At 51.5% G+C, this 18,716-nt stretch overlaps 1 protein-coding gene across 4 annotated transcripts in view; it reads right to left on the reverse strand.

The window, feature by feature from the left end:
- Window positions 1-1,353: 1,353 nt before the first annotated feature.
- Window positions 1,354-18,716, reverse strand: part of LOC111141674 (TOX high mobility group box family member 2) — a 126,928-nt gene continuing 109,565 nt past the window's right edge. For 2 of the 4 annotated variants that reach the window (XM_022494420.1, XM_022494419.1), the window contains exons 4-9: window positions 8,641-8,880; window positions 6,104-6,331; window positions 5,609-5,689; window positions 4,566-4,961; window positions 3,759-3,889; window positions 1,354-1,448 (exon numbers count right to left, since the gene is read on the reverse strand). In XM_022494420.1, coding sequence (XP_022350128.1) covers window positions 1,412-1,448; window positions 3,759-3,889; window positions 4,566-4,961; window positions 5,609-5,689; window positions 6,104-6,331; window positions 8,641-8,880 — 1,113 coding nt within the window. In that variant the 3' untranslated portion in view covers window positions 1,354-1,411. Of the gene's footprint in view, window positions 1,449-3,481; window positions 3,890-4,565; window positions 4,962-5,608; window positions 5,690-6,103; window positions 6,332-8,640; window positions 8,881-18,716 lie in introns of those variants that run through there. The other 2 variants (XM_022494421.1, XM_022494418.1) reach the window with 2 other exon arrangements.

Here is an 18,716-nt window from a genome sequence, read left to right on the forward strand (position 1 = left end):
GAGGAAGCAGGCTCCCTGGCCGGAGGTCCAGGATCCTGGGATCATGACCTGAGCCGAAGGCAGAGGCTTTAACCCACTGAGCCACCCAGGCGCTCCTGGGATGCCCCTTTACATTCAGGTTCGGAGAAGCCCCCTGCCCCCCCGGGCGTCATCAGATGGGGAGCCTGCTCCCCGCACAGCCGGTGCTCGGTGCCCGTAACCCCTGCTCATCACCAGGACCCCGCGTGTTGGCACCATCGTCCTCCTACTTCTGGAGGTGACAACACTGAGGCCAGCAGAGGGAAGGGGGGCGCGGTCCACTCAGACCGTCATGGGGAGGACACGGCAGGTGAGACTTGACTCGAATCCCACTGACATCAAGGGCTTTGTCAGCTGGCAGAGCTGCCACCAAATGCCATGTCGCGAGGCCTGGCTCTGGCTTACCACAGGCACGAAGACACAGACGGGTTTTCAACTTTTCAGAAGTTTTATTATAAAGAAACCGAGAGAAGCACTGGGCACCAGGACGGACACTGGCCAGGGCCAGGAAACCGCTGCAAACAACTTCAAGAACCAAAACCCAAAGCAAAGCCGAAAATCACACACACGTTATGATAAACTGCATTTCTGTTCTCAACTTTGCTTCATAAATAGATGAAAGTCGTGTTGGCAATTTTAAATAGACGGACACAGGGTTAAAAAAAAAAAAAAGCGCAACGTCTCCAAGTGTGGGCTCTAAGCGGTCAGGCTCTGGCCTCACGGGGCAGGGGTCTGGCTCTGGCCACAGGGGGTTGCGGGGGTGGGGAACAGTGTGGCGGCTGCTTTTGTGCACGTCTCCCTCAAGAGAAAATGCAAAAAAGGAAGAAAAAAATGTGCTAAGGGGTCATATAAAATGCTCTTCCCCTTAAAGGAAACTACTCCCCTTCCCCACAAAATCATCTTATCGATGTCTTCAGCCCGGGTCTAAAACACTTAGTCAACTACTTACATGGAACCAACAGTTCAGAGGTTCGGTAATCTTTGTTCACACCATAAAAGCGCGTTTGCACGTCCTCGGCCAGACGGCCCGGGTCCATGCATCTGGGGGTGGGTTTCGGTCAGAGGGCAGCCGCCGGGGAGCCTGGGCCGGGCCGGAGGTCCAGACACAGAGTACGGTGTGCAGGGCAGGGGGCGGGGTCCACGGCAGCCCCGGAGCAGGCGGACGGGGGCAGAAGGTGCCCACAGGTGCTGCGGGCGGCGGTGGGCGGAGGACCGCCTCTGCAGGGTCTGGTGGGAGGTCGAGGAAGAGACTCGGCCCTGGGGCGTCGTCGCTGTGTCACTGCTCTCTTCCCAGTCATCCTGCTTCCTGCCCAGGCTTCCCTTCTGCTGTGGGCCCTTCAGGCTCTGAGCAGTGCCCCTCCAGCAAGCCTCAGGGAGGAGAGGGGAGGCGGGATTAGGTGAGGTAGAGCGATTTATCCCTGGGGAGCAGGCTGGGGAGAGAGGAGGGGCTGTCAGAGCCGTGGGGGTCGGGGGCGGGGGGGGGGGGGGCGGGGGGGGACACCTGGGCCACGTGCTTGCTGGCTGGCCTTCACCTCCACCCTGGACGTGCACTGCCCCTCTGAGGATGAGTGGGGCACGCGGGTCCCTCCCCGACAGACAAGCCACCAGCCGAACCAAGCTCCTCTCCCAGCATCCATCCCAGCTGGGGACCGAGGAGTCCTCCGCCCTGGGGGGAGGAGGCTGCAGCGCCTCTGTCTGTCAGACACCCCCGCTCCCCCGTCTCTGGGGGCCGTTCTTAGCTATTTGCAAACTTCACACGGAATCAGAGGAGGGCAGGCGCCTTCTGTGTTTTAAAATACGGCGCTCGCTCATGGAGAGCCAGGGGGACCTTGCCGGCATCGTGCCAAGAGAAATAAGTCGGAGGGAGACAAGTATCGAGTATCAGAGTCTACACGAACCCCACACCAAGCTGGCAGAGAGAGCGGAGTGGTGGTTGCGGGGTGGGGGTGGGGGGTAAAATGGGGGAAGGGTCAAAAGGCATAAACTTCAGGGTCTAACATGAGTGAGCCTCGAGGCTGCCATGGACCGCGTAGGGACTACAGTTAATAACACTGTATTTTTGTAAGTTCCTGTATTTGAAAGTTGCTAAGGGAGTAGGTCTTAAAACACTCTCATAGGACAAGAAAACCATCTGTGAGTGGCCACAGATGCCGACTAGACTCAGGTGGGGATCGGTCCCCAGCACACACGGGCCTACTCAGAGCCCATGTGGACGCCTGCAAATAACACTCCAGTCCTTCCTGCGTTCAAAAAACCAAGTAAAGCAGGTGCTGCTGCGGTCTGCCCTCCATGTCGGGGGGAAGCTCGGACACGTTCCATAAAGTCCACTAGTGAGCCCCCCGCCCCACACTCTGACTTGGGGAAAGGAGCCTGCAGCAGGAGGGCAGGGGTGGGAAGGTCTGCCCCTTGTTGGGGTGTGGGGGATGGGAGGGTCTGCCCCTGTTGGGGGGTTGGGGTGGGAGGGTCTGCCCCTGCTGGGGTGTGGTGGGTGGGAGGGTCTGCCCCCGCTGCGGGGTGGGAGGATGGGAGGGTCTGCACCTGCTGGGGTGGGGGGTGGGGAAGGGGATTCCAGCTGAGCCGAGTCTGCCACGCAGGTAGACTCTCACTGGACACCCGCAGTCAGCCGTGGGGCACGTGCCATGTCTGCTGGCTCCCTGGCCACCCTGGTTGGATGAGGAGCAGAAGAGCTGGGGCGAGGGGCAGCTGGAGGCTGGCAGCAGGGACGGCCACCTGTCCCGCCTTCCAGGATGTGAAGCCGCTGCTTGGACCCCATACCCCGGTGGTAGCCACAGAATTGGTTCTTGCCAGGGGAATGGGAGTCGGGGTTGGTGGGTAAAGGAACTGGGTGCCCTCTCCGCCCATTTCCCTCTTGAGCTGGCTGAGCTGACAGGTCACTGACTCTTGGAGCAGGAAGATCTTCGTGAGGAAGGGCAGCTAGCACGGCCTTGAAAGGCTAAGGATGGGAGGGGAGGTCGGAGGATGAGGTCCACGTAAGGACCACAGAGAAGTCAAGCGGCCTGGGGGTTGGCGTGTCAGAGGGGCACTGGACTGGAGCAGTGGGGGTCCCAGTAAGGCGTGTGACTCCTGCTGTTGGCTCGTTGGCCCTTGGCCGAGGATGCCAGTGGACACCGGGGGTGCTGCCCTCAGATCCCCGTACTGCCCTCCCAGTGGCCTCTGCTCCAGAGACCTGCCGCATCCCGGGCAGCCCACTGCCAATGGCTGATTGCCATGGGGAACAAAAAGCCCTAACCTCACGGTGGGACCCCGTCTGTGGTGCCCTCTGTGCTCCCAGTGGGATCGGGCGGAAGCGAGTCTCTGGCTGAGAGCCCACCCTCACTGGCTCCTTCCCTGGCCCGGTCCCACCTCCCTCCCTTCCTTCCTCCTGCAGAACCTCCCTCAGCGTCATCAAGGGCCCCCAAATCCTGCTGCCCGGGCCCCGCTTCTAGGGAACCTGACCTGAATGTCACAAGACAGCCCTCGTGAGCAAACTGGGACAGCAGGGGGTGCAGCCGGACTGAAGCTGGGCCCCTTTCCCAAGCAGAGCCTTGGCATCGGACCCGCCAAGTCCTTCTGGGGTCTCGCTTTGTTCCGCGTCTTCTCGTGAAGACGCCGGGCAGCCAGGCCCCAGGAGGCACAGTTGCGGGGCCGCGGTGACCCACACGGCCTCGCCTCTCCCCATCCCTGGGCGGCCTGTGCCCCCTCTTCGGCTCGTCGGCGGTGGGGTGCTCGGGGGGACCCACCTGCACGTGCTGACGCCACACTCGGCGCTGGGGTAACTGCTCTCCCAGTCGCCGCTGCTGCTCGGGGGGTTGGACGGACCCGGTGAGCGGGGTCCCGAACCGCTGGGGAACTCGGAGATGTGAGGGAAGTCCTGCCAAGGGGCAAGGAGGCGGGTGAGCAGGGCAGAGGTGATGGGGAGCACAGTGCAGGCTGGGGGTACTGGCCCTGCCCGCGGGAGCTCACAGGGACGCTTCCTCTGGCTTCTAAAAGCCTCGCCTCTGCCCCTCTGCCTGCAATGCTTCTTCCCCTTCTGGAGCTGAGCTCCTTTTGGAAAATTCAACCCTTCTCCCAGCTGCATCCGGAAGTGAAGGGCTCTGCTTTCAGGGCCTTTCCTCTTCCGGCCTCAGTTTCCCAGTCTGTAAAATGGAGTTGTTGTACTGAGCGACACGAATCTTGTAACAGCATCAGTGGAACGGTCAGCGGGTCAGGCCTCCGAGGCTTTAGGGAGAGCCAGGGGCTGGGACTGACCTGGCAGAACCTGCACGGCCTCAGCCCATTGGGCCGGAGAGCAGAACTGGACAGAGGGCAAGAGAAGGACAGGCTTGGGATATCCTAAGACTCTGAAGATTCTGGGGACCTGTCAACTGCTCAATGCAGCCTGTACCTCTCAAGGAAGGTGGACTAGACCCACTTCACAGATGTGGTGACGGAGGCTCAGAGAGGTAAGGTCCCGAGGCCAAGGGGCGGGGCCAGTATCTGAAATCCCGCACTGCCTGCCCTCCCCACACAGGGATCTGAAGGACACGTTCCCATGGGGCCCTGCTTACCTGTGGCCCTGGAGGTGAGGGGCTCATTGCCAGCTGCACCTGCAGTGCCATGGGAGTGGGCAAGACCGGAGCCTGGGGGGCCGGAGACATGCTAACAGGCGGACTGAGGAGGGTGCCCTGGGCGTGGGGCGGCAGTGGCAGCTGCTGGTGCAGTGGGGGGCTGAGTGGGAAGGAGGGTGGCGGCGGCGGGGACGCGCTGAGGCCTGGCAGCAGGGTCTTGGACCCCAGCGTCCGGGCCAGGCTGGCGGGGGACGCCCCGCTGCGGAAGGCCTGCAGGTCCGACGGCGTCAGGAAGGAGGCCAGGCCTGGCATGGCATACATGGGCTGCTTGGGCGGCAGCATTTTGGCCGGCGGGTTCGCCTGCGTGCCTTTGGTCTCACCCTGCTCTGGGGAGCTCTGCAAGGAGACAGACACCAGTCACTCTGGAGAAGACGAATAAGCCAGAACTTGGGCCATGAGACCCCCTGGGTCTGCGACCGGCCGACACAGTCCCTGGCTGGCTCTCTGGCCCCTTGGCGGGGAGCTACCGGCAAACCAGAGGTAATCCCAGGTCCTCAGTGCACTTGGCTCTGACCAAGTGTTAATTCCTGGGGAATTAACGAGGATGCGGTGGACACCGGAAGCCCAGCTTCCTCAGCCTGGCCCGTGATGCTGGCCTCATCCAGCCAGGCCTCCCTCTACACTCCTCTCCAGCCTCTACGCCTTGCCTGTGCTGTTCCCTTGGCTTGGAACGCCCTCCCTGCTTGGCCCTTTGTGGCCTGACGGACGTGCCTTGCGCTCCGTGACAGCTTCCAGACGAACGCCCCGACGCTCGTCATTTCAGGCAAGCTGCTTAAACCCACTGAATGCTGGGTTCTTTTGGGAAGAATTAAACGAAACGGCATGCGTGTAAAGCGCCGGGCACGAGCGTGGCACACGGCAGGTGCAGGGAGAAGTGACCCCACTGGGCTTCTCTGTCCTTCCCAGGAACTATGGCTTTGACCCTTCCCAAGGGCCTCGGTGCCCCCCTTGATCAGGGCTGGGCCAACGGGCCAGGGTGTTACCTTGGAGACAAGGCTTGCCCTGTAGGCTGCCAGAGCCTTCAGATACTCCTTCTTTGCCGCTTCGGTCTTTCTCTTGTAAGCCTGAAAGATCCAAAACATGGGCAACATCGGGGAGTGGTCAGGTGATCAGCCAGAGGCATTTGCCTCTGAGTTCGTTCTGCTCCCTGTTCTCCTTGGATGCCCTTGAGAGGGGCCGGGCACACGGTCAGTGGGGAGGAAGCCCTGGCCTGGTCTCCAGGCTGGCACAGTTGGAGGGACAAGACGGACAGAGATGCTTATTCTCACTTAACAGAAGAGGAAGCAGAAATCAGAATGGTTAGGCCACTAGTGAACGCAGCCGGCAAACAGCAGAACTAGAAGGGCTCTAGCCTCCCAGCTTACAGATGGGCAAACTGAGTCAGGAGAGACCCCTGCAGGAGGTTTTTCCTGATTTCAGGCATTCCAAGTCTGTCACTGGCTCCAGGGTCTCAAAGCCCCGGGAAGGGACAGACTCACCTGCTTCTGCTCCTCTCCCAAGCTGTCCCACATGGAGGCCACGATTTTGGACACATCCCCGAAGGTGGCACTGGGGTTCTGTCCCTTGATGGCAGCTTGAGTGTCTCTGAAGAAGAGCGCATAGGCCGACACAGGCTTCTGTGGCTCGTTGGGGTCCTTCTTCTTCTTCTTCTTTGGGTTCTTGGTCTTTTTTCCTGGGTCGGTGGAAGGTCTCTTCTCTCCCGACATCTGCACAGAGGAAAGGAGTCAGAAAAGTAGAGATGCCATGGGCTTCCCCCTACAGGTCCCCACCCCAGCCTGAGGCAGAGGGGACCTTCCCCAGCAGCCCCATTGCCTGCCTGTCCAGCTCTGAGTGCATGTAGGCAACGGCGGGTGGCCCACACCCCGGGCTCCAGCTCAGGCCGTGCAGGCCACACTGTCATGCTCACCGCTCTCTGTGAGAGGCAAAGCACACACACACACACACACGCACGCGCGCGCGCGCGCACACACATGCACACACACACACGCAAACATACACCCATGCACACACTCACGCACACACATGTCCTGGGTAAGAGCTAGGAACCCCAGGGTTACTGTTTAACTCATGAATGAAAATCAGCAAGGTGGCAAAGTTGATTCAAAGAGAAAAAGTGCCCTACAGAGCAATGAAATGATCACCTTTGGGGCTTTTACTCTTTTCTCCCAGGCAGAAGTCATTTGCGTCTCTATAGGGAGACATTAATTCACCTTATAATCCGACAAAAATTGTTTACCTCTCTGCCACTTCTTTCCCAAGGTAACATCTACGTTTACAGAGTGTAAAATCCCCTAATGGATCAGGAGTAAGGAATCCCAACAACGGTACGCTCTCCTAGAGAATCTGGGGGCTCCCGCGCGAGCCTGTGGATGTGGTATGCCACTGAAAGTGCGCTTGGCCCTGGGCTCAGCCCAAGTTTTGAGGATATCAATTTTTCTGAACCCTCCTCCCTTGTGATCACAGAAAAGCCCCGAAGATGATCCTTAGCCATCCACGAACTTTCAGGTGTGCGTCTTGGGGCAGGGGACTTAGGGCCGGGGCCCTGTGAAGTTGTGGGACAGGTAAGAGGTTATGTGACTCGGTGGGCGTGGCCTCGTTCCGGACACGTGGCCGCAGAAGCAGGACCGCAATCCTGTGAGTGTGCGACTCAAGGCTTGCGGGATGGGAGCTGCGTAGGGATGCTGGCCGCAGACCTCAGTGGGTCACCAGCAGGACCCTCAGGTCACACGGGGACCAGGAACTTTAGTCAAAGCCCTGGATCCTACAGTGAAGACTGTCACTCTCTGCACCGAGCAGGTGACACCAGGAACCGATAAGGAAATCGTGGGGGGATGGCGAGGGGAAGCCGGTAGCCACGCAGCATCTGTTCCTGCCTCTCTCTGCAGCCAAACTGACGTAACCTCTCTGGGGCCTGGGTTTTCCCATCTGCCAGTTGGAGAGGACAATGGCCTTGACCCCACAGGGCTGTCATGAGGACCCCATGGGTTAATACTGGTTATGTGCTTAGAACAGTTTTCGGCCCCAATGGGGTGTGCTAAATATAAGATAAAATAAAGCCACTCCTGCAAGGTACCGTGGGGATGCAGCTGGACCAGATCCAGAGGTGCCCACCCAGCCCCGGCGGTCATGGTCCGGGTCAGGTGGCACAGGCGCCATAGTCACTGCCCCCAGGCTTCTGCAGGGCCCCCACGGGGAAAGGGATGAGAGCCCTCAGGAAGAAGAAATGGAGGTGGGGTTTGGTGGATCACGTTTGGGTTCTGCCACGGGCTCATGGGGAGACTCGCAGTGAGCGCTGCCATCCCTGGGCTCTCTGGCCTCTGTCTTCCACCCCAGTGAAACCAGATGCCTTCCCACAGCCAGGGGGAGCTGTCAGTGCAAAGGAAGGACAAGCCTGGACAGCTAGTGACCTCTCACCCCTGACGTGTTCTTTAAAGGCAGGACCACCCATGATTCCAGGGGTGCTGGGGGTGGGGGGCATGTCCCCAGGGGGAACGTGTCAGTTCCGGTGCTGCCCAGAGCTGTCCTCTGCTGGGCTGCACACCTTTGTCAGAAAACCTTCTCCTGCAAGGTCAAAGTGGCCATAAGATGTGACCTTGAGGATCTTGCTGATGCCATCAATGTCACCGAGATGACCCACTGGCCATTGAGGAATAAGCCCTCACCACGTTGTCACAGGATTCTCTCCTCCGCCCCCTTGGCCACTGGAGAGCATTGTCTCTGCTTTATACACAAGGCCCTGGGAGCGGAGGGGCACAGCTTGGCAAGAACACTTGGCAAATCTAGCGGCTGCAACCAGATAGCCCCAAGTCCAAGCTCGGTCATCTCTACTGACCAGGGGCTCCAGCCGGCAGACCCCGTGCTACCTGCTGATTTCCCTCCTCTGTGCCCTCCAGCAAATGCTACAGTTGTGCTCTTCCAGTCTGCTCTCCAGGCCGGTGATGCCCGTTTCCACGTAGGGCCCACCCGCCTCCTGACGGGAGGGCATCTCAGGGCCTCGCGTGGCCTCCCGACCTACCTTGAAATGCGCTTCTGATTCCTCCTCCTGAGTTGAACTGGAGGGGGAGGGCGTGGCTGACTTGCTCCCTGGCGGGGACGGGGAGCTGTGGGCGATGCCACTCCGGATGCCCATCTGAGAGATGAGCTGGGACTGGCTGAGGGCGCTCATGTGGCTGGCCAGCATCGCAGGGCGGCCCAGCAGGGGCCCTGGCCGGCTGGAGTCGTAGGCAGCGACCTCCGAGTGGACCATCTCCTGGATCTGAGAGAGGAGAACGGGGCATGGTGAGCTAGAGGGGACCTGCCTGCCCCCATCACACAGTGGGACTCCGAGGAGGGGCAGGCTGTGGGCTGTGGCACTGTGGGCTGCGCTCCCCTGGTTTGGCGTCTTATAAGCTGAGTGACTCTGGCTAAGTTACTTAACCTCTCTGTGCCCCCACTTCTTTGTCGGAAAAATGCGGATAATAATTAAGCATACCTTCAAGTGTTGGTTAGGACGAAATGTGCCTGGCACCTAGTAAGTCATACATTGGGTAAGGGTTTGTTAAATACATAGAATAAATAAATCCCTTAATAAAGCTATATATTTCTCTTCCTCTCAGCCAGTAATTTTCTTATTAAATCTTCCCTATGATATTTCTAACTGGTAATTTTTGGACTACAAGAAAGAGCCTGACTTTCACATACAGGCATTGCTCACACTAAACGCTTATGTGGGACAGTGTGTCCTTTTCACTTAAGTATCTTAAATACATACACACGCACATTGTGGAGTGCGGCATACCAGTCTGCATCCTCTTATAATTATTTTTATTGCTTTTGCATCTGTGTTTATTTTCCCTTTGTTATTTCTGATGCCAAGTAGCTCTATTTTCCTCTCATGTTTTCTTCATTAGGCAAGCTCATGGATTTTCCCATTTTTATTATGTGGGAGGTTTTCTCCTCCTCAAAAGAATCAGATTTCATATTTGTTTATCGCTTCTCTGTTTTTTGATTCTTTAATATCTAATCATCTGTATCTTTATTAATTACATCCTTTGATTCTAAAATATGTGTAACTATTCTTTCCGCCCTGCCCGCCCCTCCCTCCACCCCCGCCGCCCCCACCCCCGATTTTGGTCACGTTTCTAATTCATTATTTCCATTCTCAACGTTTAGAAATATGTTGCATGCCATGAAGTTGCCTCTGGGCATGACTTTGACATTTCTCATAGACTTCACCACGTTAAGATTTTCGTTAGCGTTCTTTTCTGTGTGTCTATTTCAATTTTTTATTTTCTTTCATCCAAGAGTTGTTTAAAAAATCATTTTGGAAAAAGAAAGTTTTGAAATGTCTAAGAGGTTCATTTTTTGTTTGTTTGTTTCTTTTCCCTTTGCTACTAATTTCTAGTGACACAGGTGATCAAAGGACATCCTCTGTACTACTTGCACTCCTGAGACTTTGGTAAGGTTTCCTTAGGACCGAAACATCTTTATACTTTGTACCTTAGCCCTCAGGAACAGGGCGAGCCTCGTGCAGATTAATCTGGTTTCTCAGAGGCCACGTGCTATGGTTTTGATTCCTTCCTGACTTTTTTGGCACATCTAAGTTGCCTGCAACTTTTCTGCTTCCATCACAATCTTCCTTCAACACTTAAAGTGTTTTGTTTGGGGAATGTGATGTTGGTTTTTATTGCAAAAGGAAGACTGACTATTACATCTTCATTATGGATTAAATTTTAATATTATCTAGAGCGCCTCCCTTTTGCCTTCAGCTCAGTGGAGTCTGATCTGAACATCGCCATCCTTGCCTGGGTATGTATTTGTTTGAATTTGTCTGGCCTGTCCTCAGTTCTGAGGAACTTTCTTTTCCAGGTTTCTCCCCACTTAAACTTTTTTTTGAGGGGAGGTAATTATCTTTGGCAAATGCTGGCATTTCTGTTGTGTGGTTTTTGAAAGGCTGATTTTCATAATATTTTCCATGGCTATTTTGGTTCCCATATGTTCTTGAGTTACATACATAGGTTAGCTACATAAATTTATACTTTTTAAACTGCCTACTTCATCTAGATTTTAGCACTAATAGCATATACCTAGGATAATATTGCTATATTTTTAACCTGCTTCTATGCTTTTTGTAGTTAACTTCCCAGTTGCATTATTGTGAATGCATGTTGCTTTTTAAAAATTTCCTTCTCAAAGGTTTACATGTTTTAACTCCCCAATGAATCAGTTCTTATATTTAAAAAAATCAGCTTGACAAGTTTTCTGAGAATTAAATTTTGCTTTTCTATGAAGGTACCATCAGTGGCGTTTTATGTAGCTTTCAAATTAAATAATTTATTTATACTTTCACATTTTCTTTTTGAATAATATTAGCATCTAGGGCAGAGGCTCAAACAGGGACCATTTGCCGAGAAACCTGGCTATGCCTGGAGACATTTCTGGCTTTCACAGCTGATGTGTGTGTGTGGAGGTGGTGCTAGGAGGAGCATCTCATGGAGAGAGGTCAGAGGTGTTCCCAAATGTCCTACAACGTGTAGAATGCCCCCTACACATACACAAACACACACACACACACACACACACACACACACACACACACACACACATCCAACAAAGTATTATGTATCCAAAGATGTCAATTGTGCTGAAGTTGAGAACCCCTGCTCCATAACTATGATTTTTGCCCCATGAGGAGCATTTTAACTGTATCATATAAATATTTTAAAAAATATTCTACAGCTGAAGATTTTATTTGATTTTTTTACCTAAACTTATTTGCAGAAGAGTCCTTATTTAACGTATCCTTTCATTATGATGGTCCGAAAACATGATTCCTAGAATTTTATCTTTTTGGTACTGGGGTTTTCATGACGGCTTAGGGTACGATCGTTTTTGGTAAAATGTTCCTGTGCATTGGAAATCATGTTTATGCTGTAATATACACATATCTCGATGTGTCTATTGCATAAACTGTTTCGACTACTTCAGCTGTGATATGCCAAGAAAAATGAGTTAAAGCAGCTCCCACTGCTCCTGGGTTCCCCTCAGTCTCTCTACAGAATTTAAACAGGTTTCCTCATATACATTGATGTGACGTTACTCATTGTTATAAAAGTTCCAGAATGCTGTATTTTCATGATGGCTTCTCCTTTTTAACAATAAAAAAAGCATCTTCACCTCAATTAATGTTTTTATCTTAGATCTGACTTTACCTGGGATCTATATCTCTCTTTACTTTTCCATTTTATTACTGTACACCACTTTAAATGTGCATCTTATAAATAGCATATAGGTAGCTTTTGGTTCTGAGCTCCTAAACTTTTTGTGAAATATATATTGTGTTATTATAGTAATCATAAAGAAACAGACTTTAAGTGCTCTGTTGCAAAGAGTAAAAGATTTTAGGAGGAATTCAATTAAAAAGTGGACAGAGAACTTGAATAAGATCTTGAAGATGTCCAAGTGGCCAACGGGTTTGTCAAAAGGTGCGGGGCATCACTCATCCTCAGGCAGATGCAGATCAAAGCCACAATGAGATACCATCTCTCATCTGCTGGGATGGCTATTATCAAAAAGAGAAAAGATTCAGGGTTGTGAGTTCATCCACGTTGGGCAAAAAAAAAAAAAAAAAAGAGATCAAAGTGCTGACAAGGCTGTGAAAAAGGGGGACCCATGTGTGCTGTTGGTGGGAAAGTAAATTGGAACAGCTCCTGTGGAAAACAGTCTGGAGTTTCCTCAAAAAATTGAAAAGAGGACTACCATGTGATCCAGCCAGACCACTTCTGGGTATCGACCCAAAAGAAATGAAATCACTACCCTGAAGAGATATCTGTGTCCCCATGTTCACTGCATTATTTATCACAGCCAAGACATGGAAATAACCTCGTGTCTTTGAACAGGTGAATGGATAGAGAAAATGTGGGGCTACATACCCTGTTATTTGACCATAAAAAAGAAGGAAATTCTGCCTTTTGCAACAGTATGGATGGGCCTCGAAGGTGTTACACCAAATGACATAAGTCAGACAGAGAGAGAGAGAGACTGTGGATTCTCACTCATGTGGGGGTCTAAAAAAGCCGAACTCAAAGAAAGAGGAAGAGCATGGTGGTTTCCAGGGCCACGGCCTGGGCAAATGTGTGAAGGAGGTCAAAGGGCACAAACTTCTAGCTTCGGGATGAATAAGATGTGGGGGGATCTAATGCACACCATGGGCACTCTAATTAATAATACCTATTATACACTTGAAAGCTATTAAGAATGTAGATCTTAAAAATTATCACTGAACACACACACACGCACACACAAAGGTAATTATGTGAGGGGATGGAGGTATTAACGATCCTCGTTGTAGTAATAATTGCACAAAATATATGCATGTACCAAATCATCCTGTAGACCCTCAAATCACATAGGTTAAATGTTAGTGATATCTCAGTAAAGCTGGAAAAAATTTTAACTCTCAGGAAAATAAAGAGTAGAAGGTTTTAAAATCTCTTCTCTAAACATCCCTCTTTCCGTTTCAATGTGTACACTCCCTTCCCTGAATCTTAAATAAGAGTCTGACATTATTTCCTCAAGGGCAAAATGGCCTTGGGGTTCTACGTTTAGGACCTGTGGGTGGTTTTTTTTTTTTTTTTTTTTTTTTTCTCCTTCTCAGCAGCATGCTTAGAATTCTTCAACTAGATCTTCCTGACTCCGTAATTTAATATATTGCCAACATGGGATAATGGCAGACTTGAATTTTTGCAAATCTGCGAAGTGTGAAATGCTCTCAAAGTTGTTCTAATTTGCACTGTCCTGATTACTAGAGAGGCTCAACATCTTTGCATAAGTTTACTGGCCATTTGGGTTTCTATTTATGCTGCTGTTGGAGTGTAAGCTAGCAAGTAAGGTAAACGCTTCCGGAAGCAATCACATAATACGCACGTACGCTGAAGATGGGCCATCCTGTAACCTAACAATTCTACTCCAAGATATTTATTACAAAGAACTTTCCCAGATGCATAAGAAGACATATATGCTGCAGGATAAATTTTAAAGACATTAGAATGATAAAGCGATTGTCCTTTCGATAGAATGCTGAGCATTGGCTCATGAACTTCTGGGGTTATCTGTTTCTATGGGAAGGTGTGCCTTTGTCTTTGACCAAGCTATCGTACAACTTTGTAAGCTGTAGAAAATTGAAATTAGTGCATCTTATTTTTTAGCATTAAACTTTTTTCATTGTGGGTGCACAAGGGTGGCTCAGTCAGTTAAGTGTCCGACTCTTGATTTCAGCTCAGGTCTCGATCTCAAGGTCATGAGTTCAGGGCCCATGTTGGACTCCACACTGGGTGTGGAGCCTGCTTTAAAAAAAATTTTTGGGGGGCACCTGGGTGGCTCAGTGGGTTAAAGCCTCTGCCTTCTGCTCAGGTCGTGATCCCAGGGTCCTGGGATCGAGCCCCGCACTGGGCTCTCTGCTCAGCGGGGAGCCTGCTTCCTCCTCTCTCTCTGCCTGCCTCTCTGCCTACTTGTGGTCTTTGTCTATCAAATAAATAAATAAAATCTTAAAAAAAATTTTTTTTTCATTGTGGTAAAATACATATAACATAAAATTTACCATCTTAACCACTTTTTTCAAGATTTATTTGAGAGAGAGAGTGTGTGTGTGCGCTCACAGGTGGCAGAAGAGCAGAGGGAAAGAGTTCTGAGCCCCCACTGAGCGGGGAGCAGGAAGGGAAGCAGGGCTGATCCCACAGCCCATGAGATCATGACCTGAGCCAAAACCAAGAGTCGGTTGCTTAACCAACTGAGCACACACATAGGCGCCCCCTATGCTAACCATTGTTAAGTGTACCGCTGACATCACACTGTTGGGCAACCATCACCACCATCCCTTTCCAGAGCTCCTTCTATCTCGCAAAACTGAAGCTCAACCTATGAAACAGTAACCTCCTCTTCTTCCCTCTCTGTGGTGCAGGGCAACCACCACTTGACTACGGTGAAATCTGACCACTAGGCTATGAGTCTGACTACCCAGGGTACCTCTGGTAAGTGGAATCACACAGCATTTGTTCTTCTGTGACTGGCTTAGTTCACTAAGCCTCCTGTCCTCAATGTTCACCCGTGCTGGAGCCTACATCAGACTCTCCTTCCTTCAAAGGCTGAATAAAATTCCATTGTCTGCGTACACTGCATTCTGTTTGTCCATTCGTCTGTTGATGGACACTTGGGTTGCTTCCATATTTTGGTTGTTGGGAATAATGTTGCTACAAACACGGGTGTTTAAGTACTTCTTCATTCTTTGGAGTATGCCCTCAGAAATAGAATTGCTCGATCATATAGTAATTCCATTTTTAATTTTTGAGAAGCTGCCATATTGTTTTCTATAGGGGCTGCACCATTTTACATTCCCAACCATAGTGCACGAGGGTTAGTGTCTCCATATCCTGGCCAACACTTACTAATTTTTTTTAATAGTAGCCATCCTAGTGGGTGTGAGGTAGAACACAGTGAATTCTCATCCATAAAAATGCAAATAAATGTTGTCTGGGGTAGAGGTATGATTGATCCCATCTTGTAGAAAAGAAGATTCTAAACATATTCTCTGGCTGTATAGATATCAACCAGTTTTGTGTTTATTAGAAAATTGATGTCAGCACTCTTGGTAGCTGATATCTATGCGTGTCCATCAGATTCTCCTTTGAGCCAATTGTAATATATTATTGGTTTCCTCATTAATGAATGAGTTAAATAATTGGATATGTCTTCATTTTATATTCACACCAGAGTCACGATGTTACCTTTCAAAACAGACACATGATAACCAAGATGTTCATTACGGTGTTTTCCAAATTCCAGAAAAAATGTTCACCCATTAGTGAAATGGTGAAATCTGGGATCTATTCACATAATGGAAAATGTGAATTTCCATCGGTTAAAGGGAATGACCTACAGCTCCATCTGTAGTGTGGGTAGACTCAGCAACGGCAATGAGGAAAAGAGTTTTAGGTACATGCACTATAATACGTTTAGGTACATGTTTAAAACATGAAACACGACTATAGAGTGTTGAAGGATGTATAAAAATGTAGTAAAAGCATTAAAAAAAAACCCTCAGGAAAAGAAAGACAGATACAAAGCCCACTTAATTTGTACCTGTAATACTTTAATTTTTCAAAAACAAATCGAAGCAAATCGTAATCAATCCCAACAATCAGGGGCTCTTCCGAGCTCCGTGCTGAGGCTGAATGCGCCCGGGTCTGGGAAGTCCGGGAAGGCGGCCAGCACGCCCACCACCGAGCTATGTAACACACCCGAAATAAGGGCTGCTCTCTCCCCTGAGTGCCAGCTTGGGCCCCGAAGGCCTACTCCCTGGCCAGCTGCCTCTACACTGGACGCCCCACGAGCATGTCAACATGCTGGAAATCGAACTCCGTTCTCCTCTGGTCTGTTTCACCAACACACTCAGTGGCCCTGTCAGCCTTTCACCAACCAACCTTGATCTCTCCGTGTTCCTCGCACCCCCTCCCTGCTACTCCAGACACACCTCTGCAGCCTCTGCCTCTACAGGGAACCTAAGTCCCTCCCACATCTCTCCCTCCCAAGTGGTCCGCTCTCATTTTCCCCATTTCATGTCTGTTCTCTCCACCTCCTGCCAGCCTGTTTCCCGAACACTCACAGGAGAGACTCTAAAATACATGAATGAGACCACGCTACTCCCCTCCTTAAAATCCTTCCTTGGCATCCCGATCCTCTTGGAACACAATCCACTCCCCTTTCCACAGTCTTCAAGGCCGTGCATTACGGAGCCCTGACACTCCAGCCCTTCTTGCAAACTGTCCCCCACCGCCAACTGCCTCTCTCGCTCGCCTCGGCCTCCTTCTCTCAGATCGCCAAGTGCAGGAGGCCTTCCCCAGCCTCCGCTTTCTGTGCATGAGCGTTCCTCCCCTTGGTCTCTGCATGTGGTTCCTCATCTTTCAGATCTTAACTTGAATGTCACCTCCTCAGGGAAGCCTTCCCTGACTACTTTGTCTAACATCTAAACACAACCATTACTCTGCATCATCATATTGCCTGCTTCCTTCATAACAGTTATTTCCAGCTGTAACTATTTTGTTGCTTTATTTGTCTCTTGTCTCCTGAGAGCATCCTCTGCCGAGGGTGGAAGGGAAGTTAAGCGCCCAGAAGTGTGGCCCCTGACCCTGACAGAAGCGTGTGGAAGGGCCTGGACTCCCTCTCTGAGCTGTGTTCCATGCTCTCCCCAGAGTGTCCGCCGTGGGGCTGTGTTCCAGCAGCCGCAGGGCCACGACTCACCAGCCCACTCTCTCCTGGCTTTCCTCCCTTCCAGTATCCATTCCCTTCCTCTTTTGCAGGGCCTTCTGGGATCAGCCCCCTACAAAATACCGGCACCCAAACCTTTGCTGGTCTGGTTTCAGGGGATCCCAAATTAAGACACCAGCCCCTCTTGGGCGCTATGCTGGTCACCGGAGTGATCCTTGAGTATAAAGGTCTCCTCCCTGCTCAGAATCTTTTAGAAGCTCCTGCAGGGCCTGCTAGCCTTGACCTAGGCTTGTGAAACAAAGAATTGCCCCACCTGTCTTCCCAACCTCTCCAGATCCTTCCATGACGTCCCCAGGGGCATGTGGGTTTCCCTCTAAATGGAGGCACTCCCCCTGTGGCTCACAGGGCCTTCCCTCTATGTCATCATCCTTGGAGGCTGACCTGAAACGTCACCTCCTCAGAGAAGCCTTCCCTGACCTCCCTCTCCAGTCCCCCTCCTCTGGCCACACACCTTTCCCCAGTTTTTCCAGGGCTCAGGTGGGCATTAAGCATCTGCTTCTGGACAGAGACACAGAACGTGTGTCCCCAGCCCCGGGCAGGCGGCCCAGCTCGCAGCTGGCACTTCGGAGATATCTGCGACCAAAGGCACCAAGCCTCCTGCTTCTCTCGTGGAAACATACGGACACATCAGGAGCCACATCTGCAGCCTCTCCAGGAAGGATGAACAGAGGAAACAGCAAGGAGGTGTCCTTGTGAACGTAATGAGATTCGCCTGGCTTAATAGATTCTCGGAGAGGCAGGAGCACAGAGGTGTTTTTCACAAATTCCCCATTTCGCAAATACCCCTCTGTGGAGAGAAGAGCCCCGGGTGCTGGGGTGCCCCTATCCAGGGTGGGGAGAGGATAAGAAATCACACCTCTTCCTTCCCGCCTTCTGCTGATTCACAGAACTCACACCCTCCTGTTTCTTCCCAGGCAGGGACGTGGTGTCATTAAACACAGCCTCACACTCTGCCTGGGGAATTGGGACTTTTTTTCTGGAGGCAACAGCGGCTCAGCTCAATTCTGTTCTCTCACTGAAGCCTCTGCCTCAGCTCTAGAGGGGCCAGAAACTTCTTAATTTCTAGCCAGACCCCAAAACTAACAAGCCACTGACCAGCATTTGACAACCCCTCCCATGGCCCTGGAGTGGCTCTTTCCAACAGATCCTAATCTCCCTGTTCTACAGACAATAACATTTGTGATAATGATAACAATACTCATTATTTTACTGAGTGAGTACTCACTGTGTGCCAGGCACTATGCCAGGGGCGGCATGGACACAAAAACACTTTTATCACCCCTGTTTTTTTAAAATAAAGACGCTGAGGGGCGCCTGGGTGGCTCAGTGGGTTAAATCCTCTGCCTTCGGCTCAGGTCATGATCTCAGGGTCTTGGGATCGAGCCCCCGCATCGGGCTCTCTGTTTGGTGGGGAGCCTGCTTCCCCCGCTCTCTCTGCCTGTCTCTCTGCCTACTTGTGATCTCTCTCTGTCTGTCAAATAAATAAATAAAATCTTTAAAAAAACATAAAATAAAGACTCTGAAATTCAGAGAGGTTAAGTGACTCTCCCAAGGTCACACAGGTAGGAAGGGGGGAAAGTCAGAATTTGGGTTGCCTTCTGAGACTGAGATCTTTTCACAGCACCCACACAGATCTTAAGGGCCCTACTATGGCTGCAGGGTAATGAACGTGCCCTCGCAGGGCAGGTGTGAGGACCCAATGAAACCTGAGCAGAACTTTTTGTTCTGGGAGAGGGAACTTCACCAGCCAGAGTGCTGGGACATCCTCTTTCTCCGGAGAACCCTGACTAG

The sequence above is a fragment of the Enhydra lutris genome, unplaced genomic scaffold, assembly GCF_002288905.1.
Source record: "Enhydra lutris kenyoni isolate GAN:26980312 unplaced genomic scaffold, ASM228890v2 scaffoldscaffold6, whole genome shotgun sequence".
Taxonomy (NCBI): Eukaryota; Metazoa; Chordata; class Mammalia; order Carnivora; family Mustelidae; genus Enhydra; species Enhydra lutris.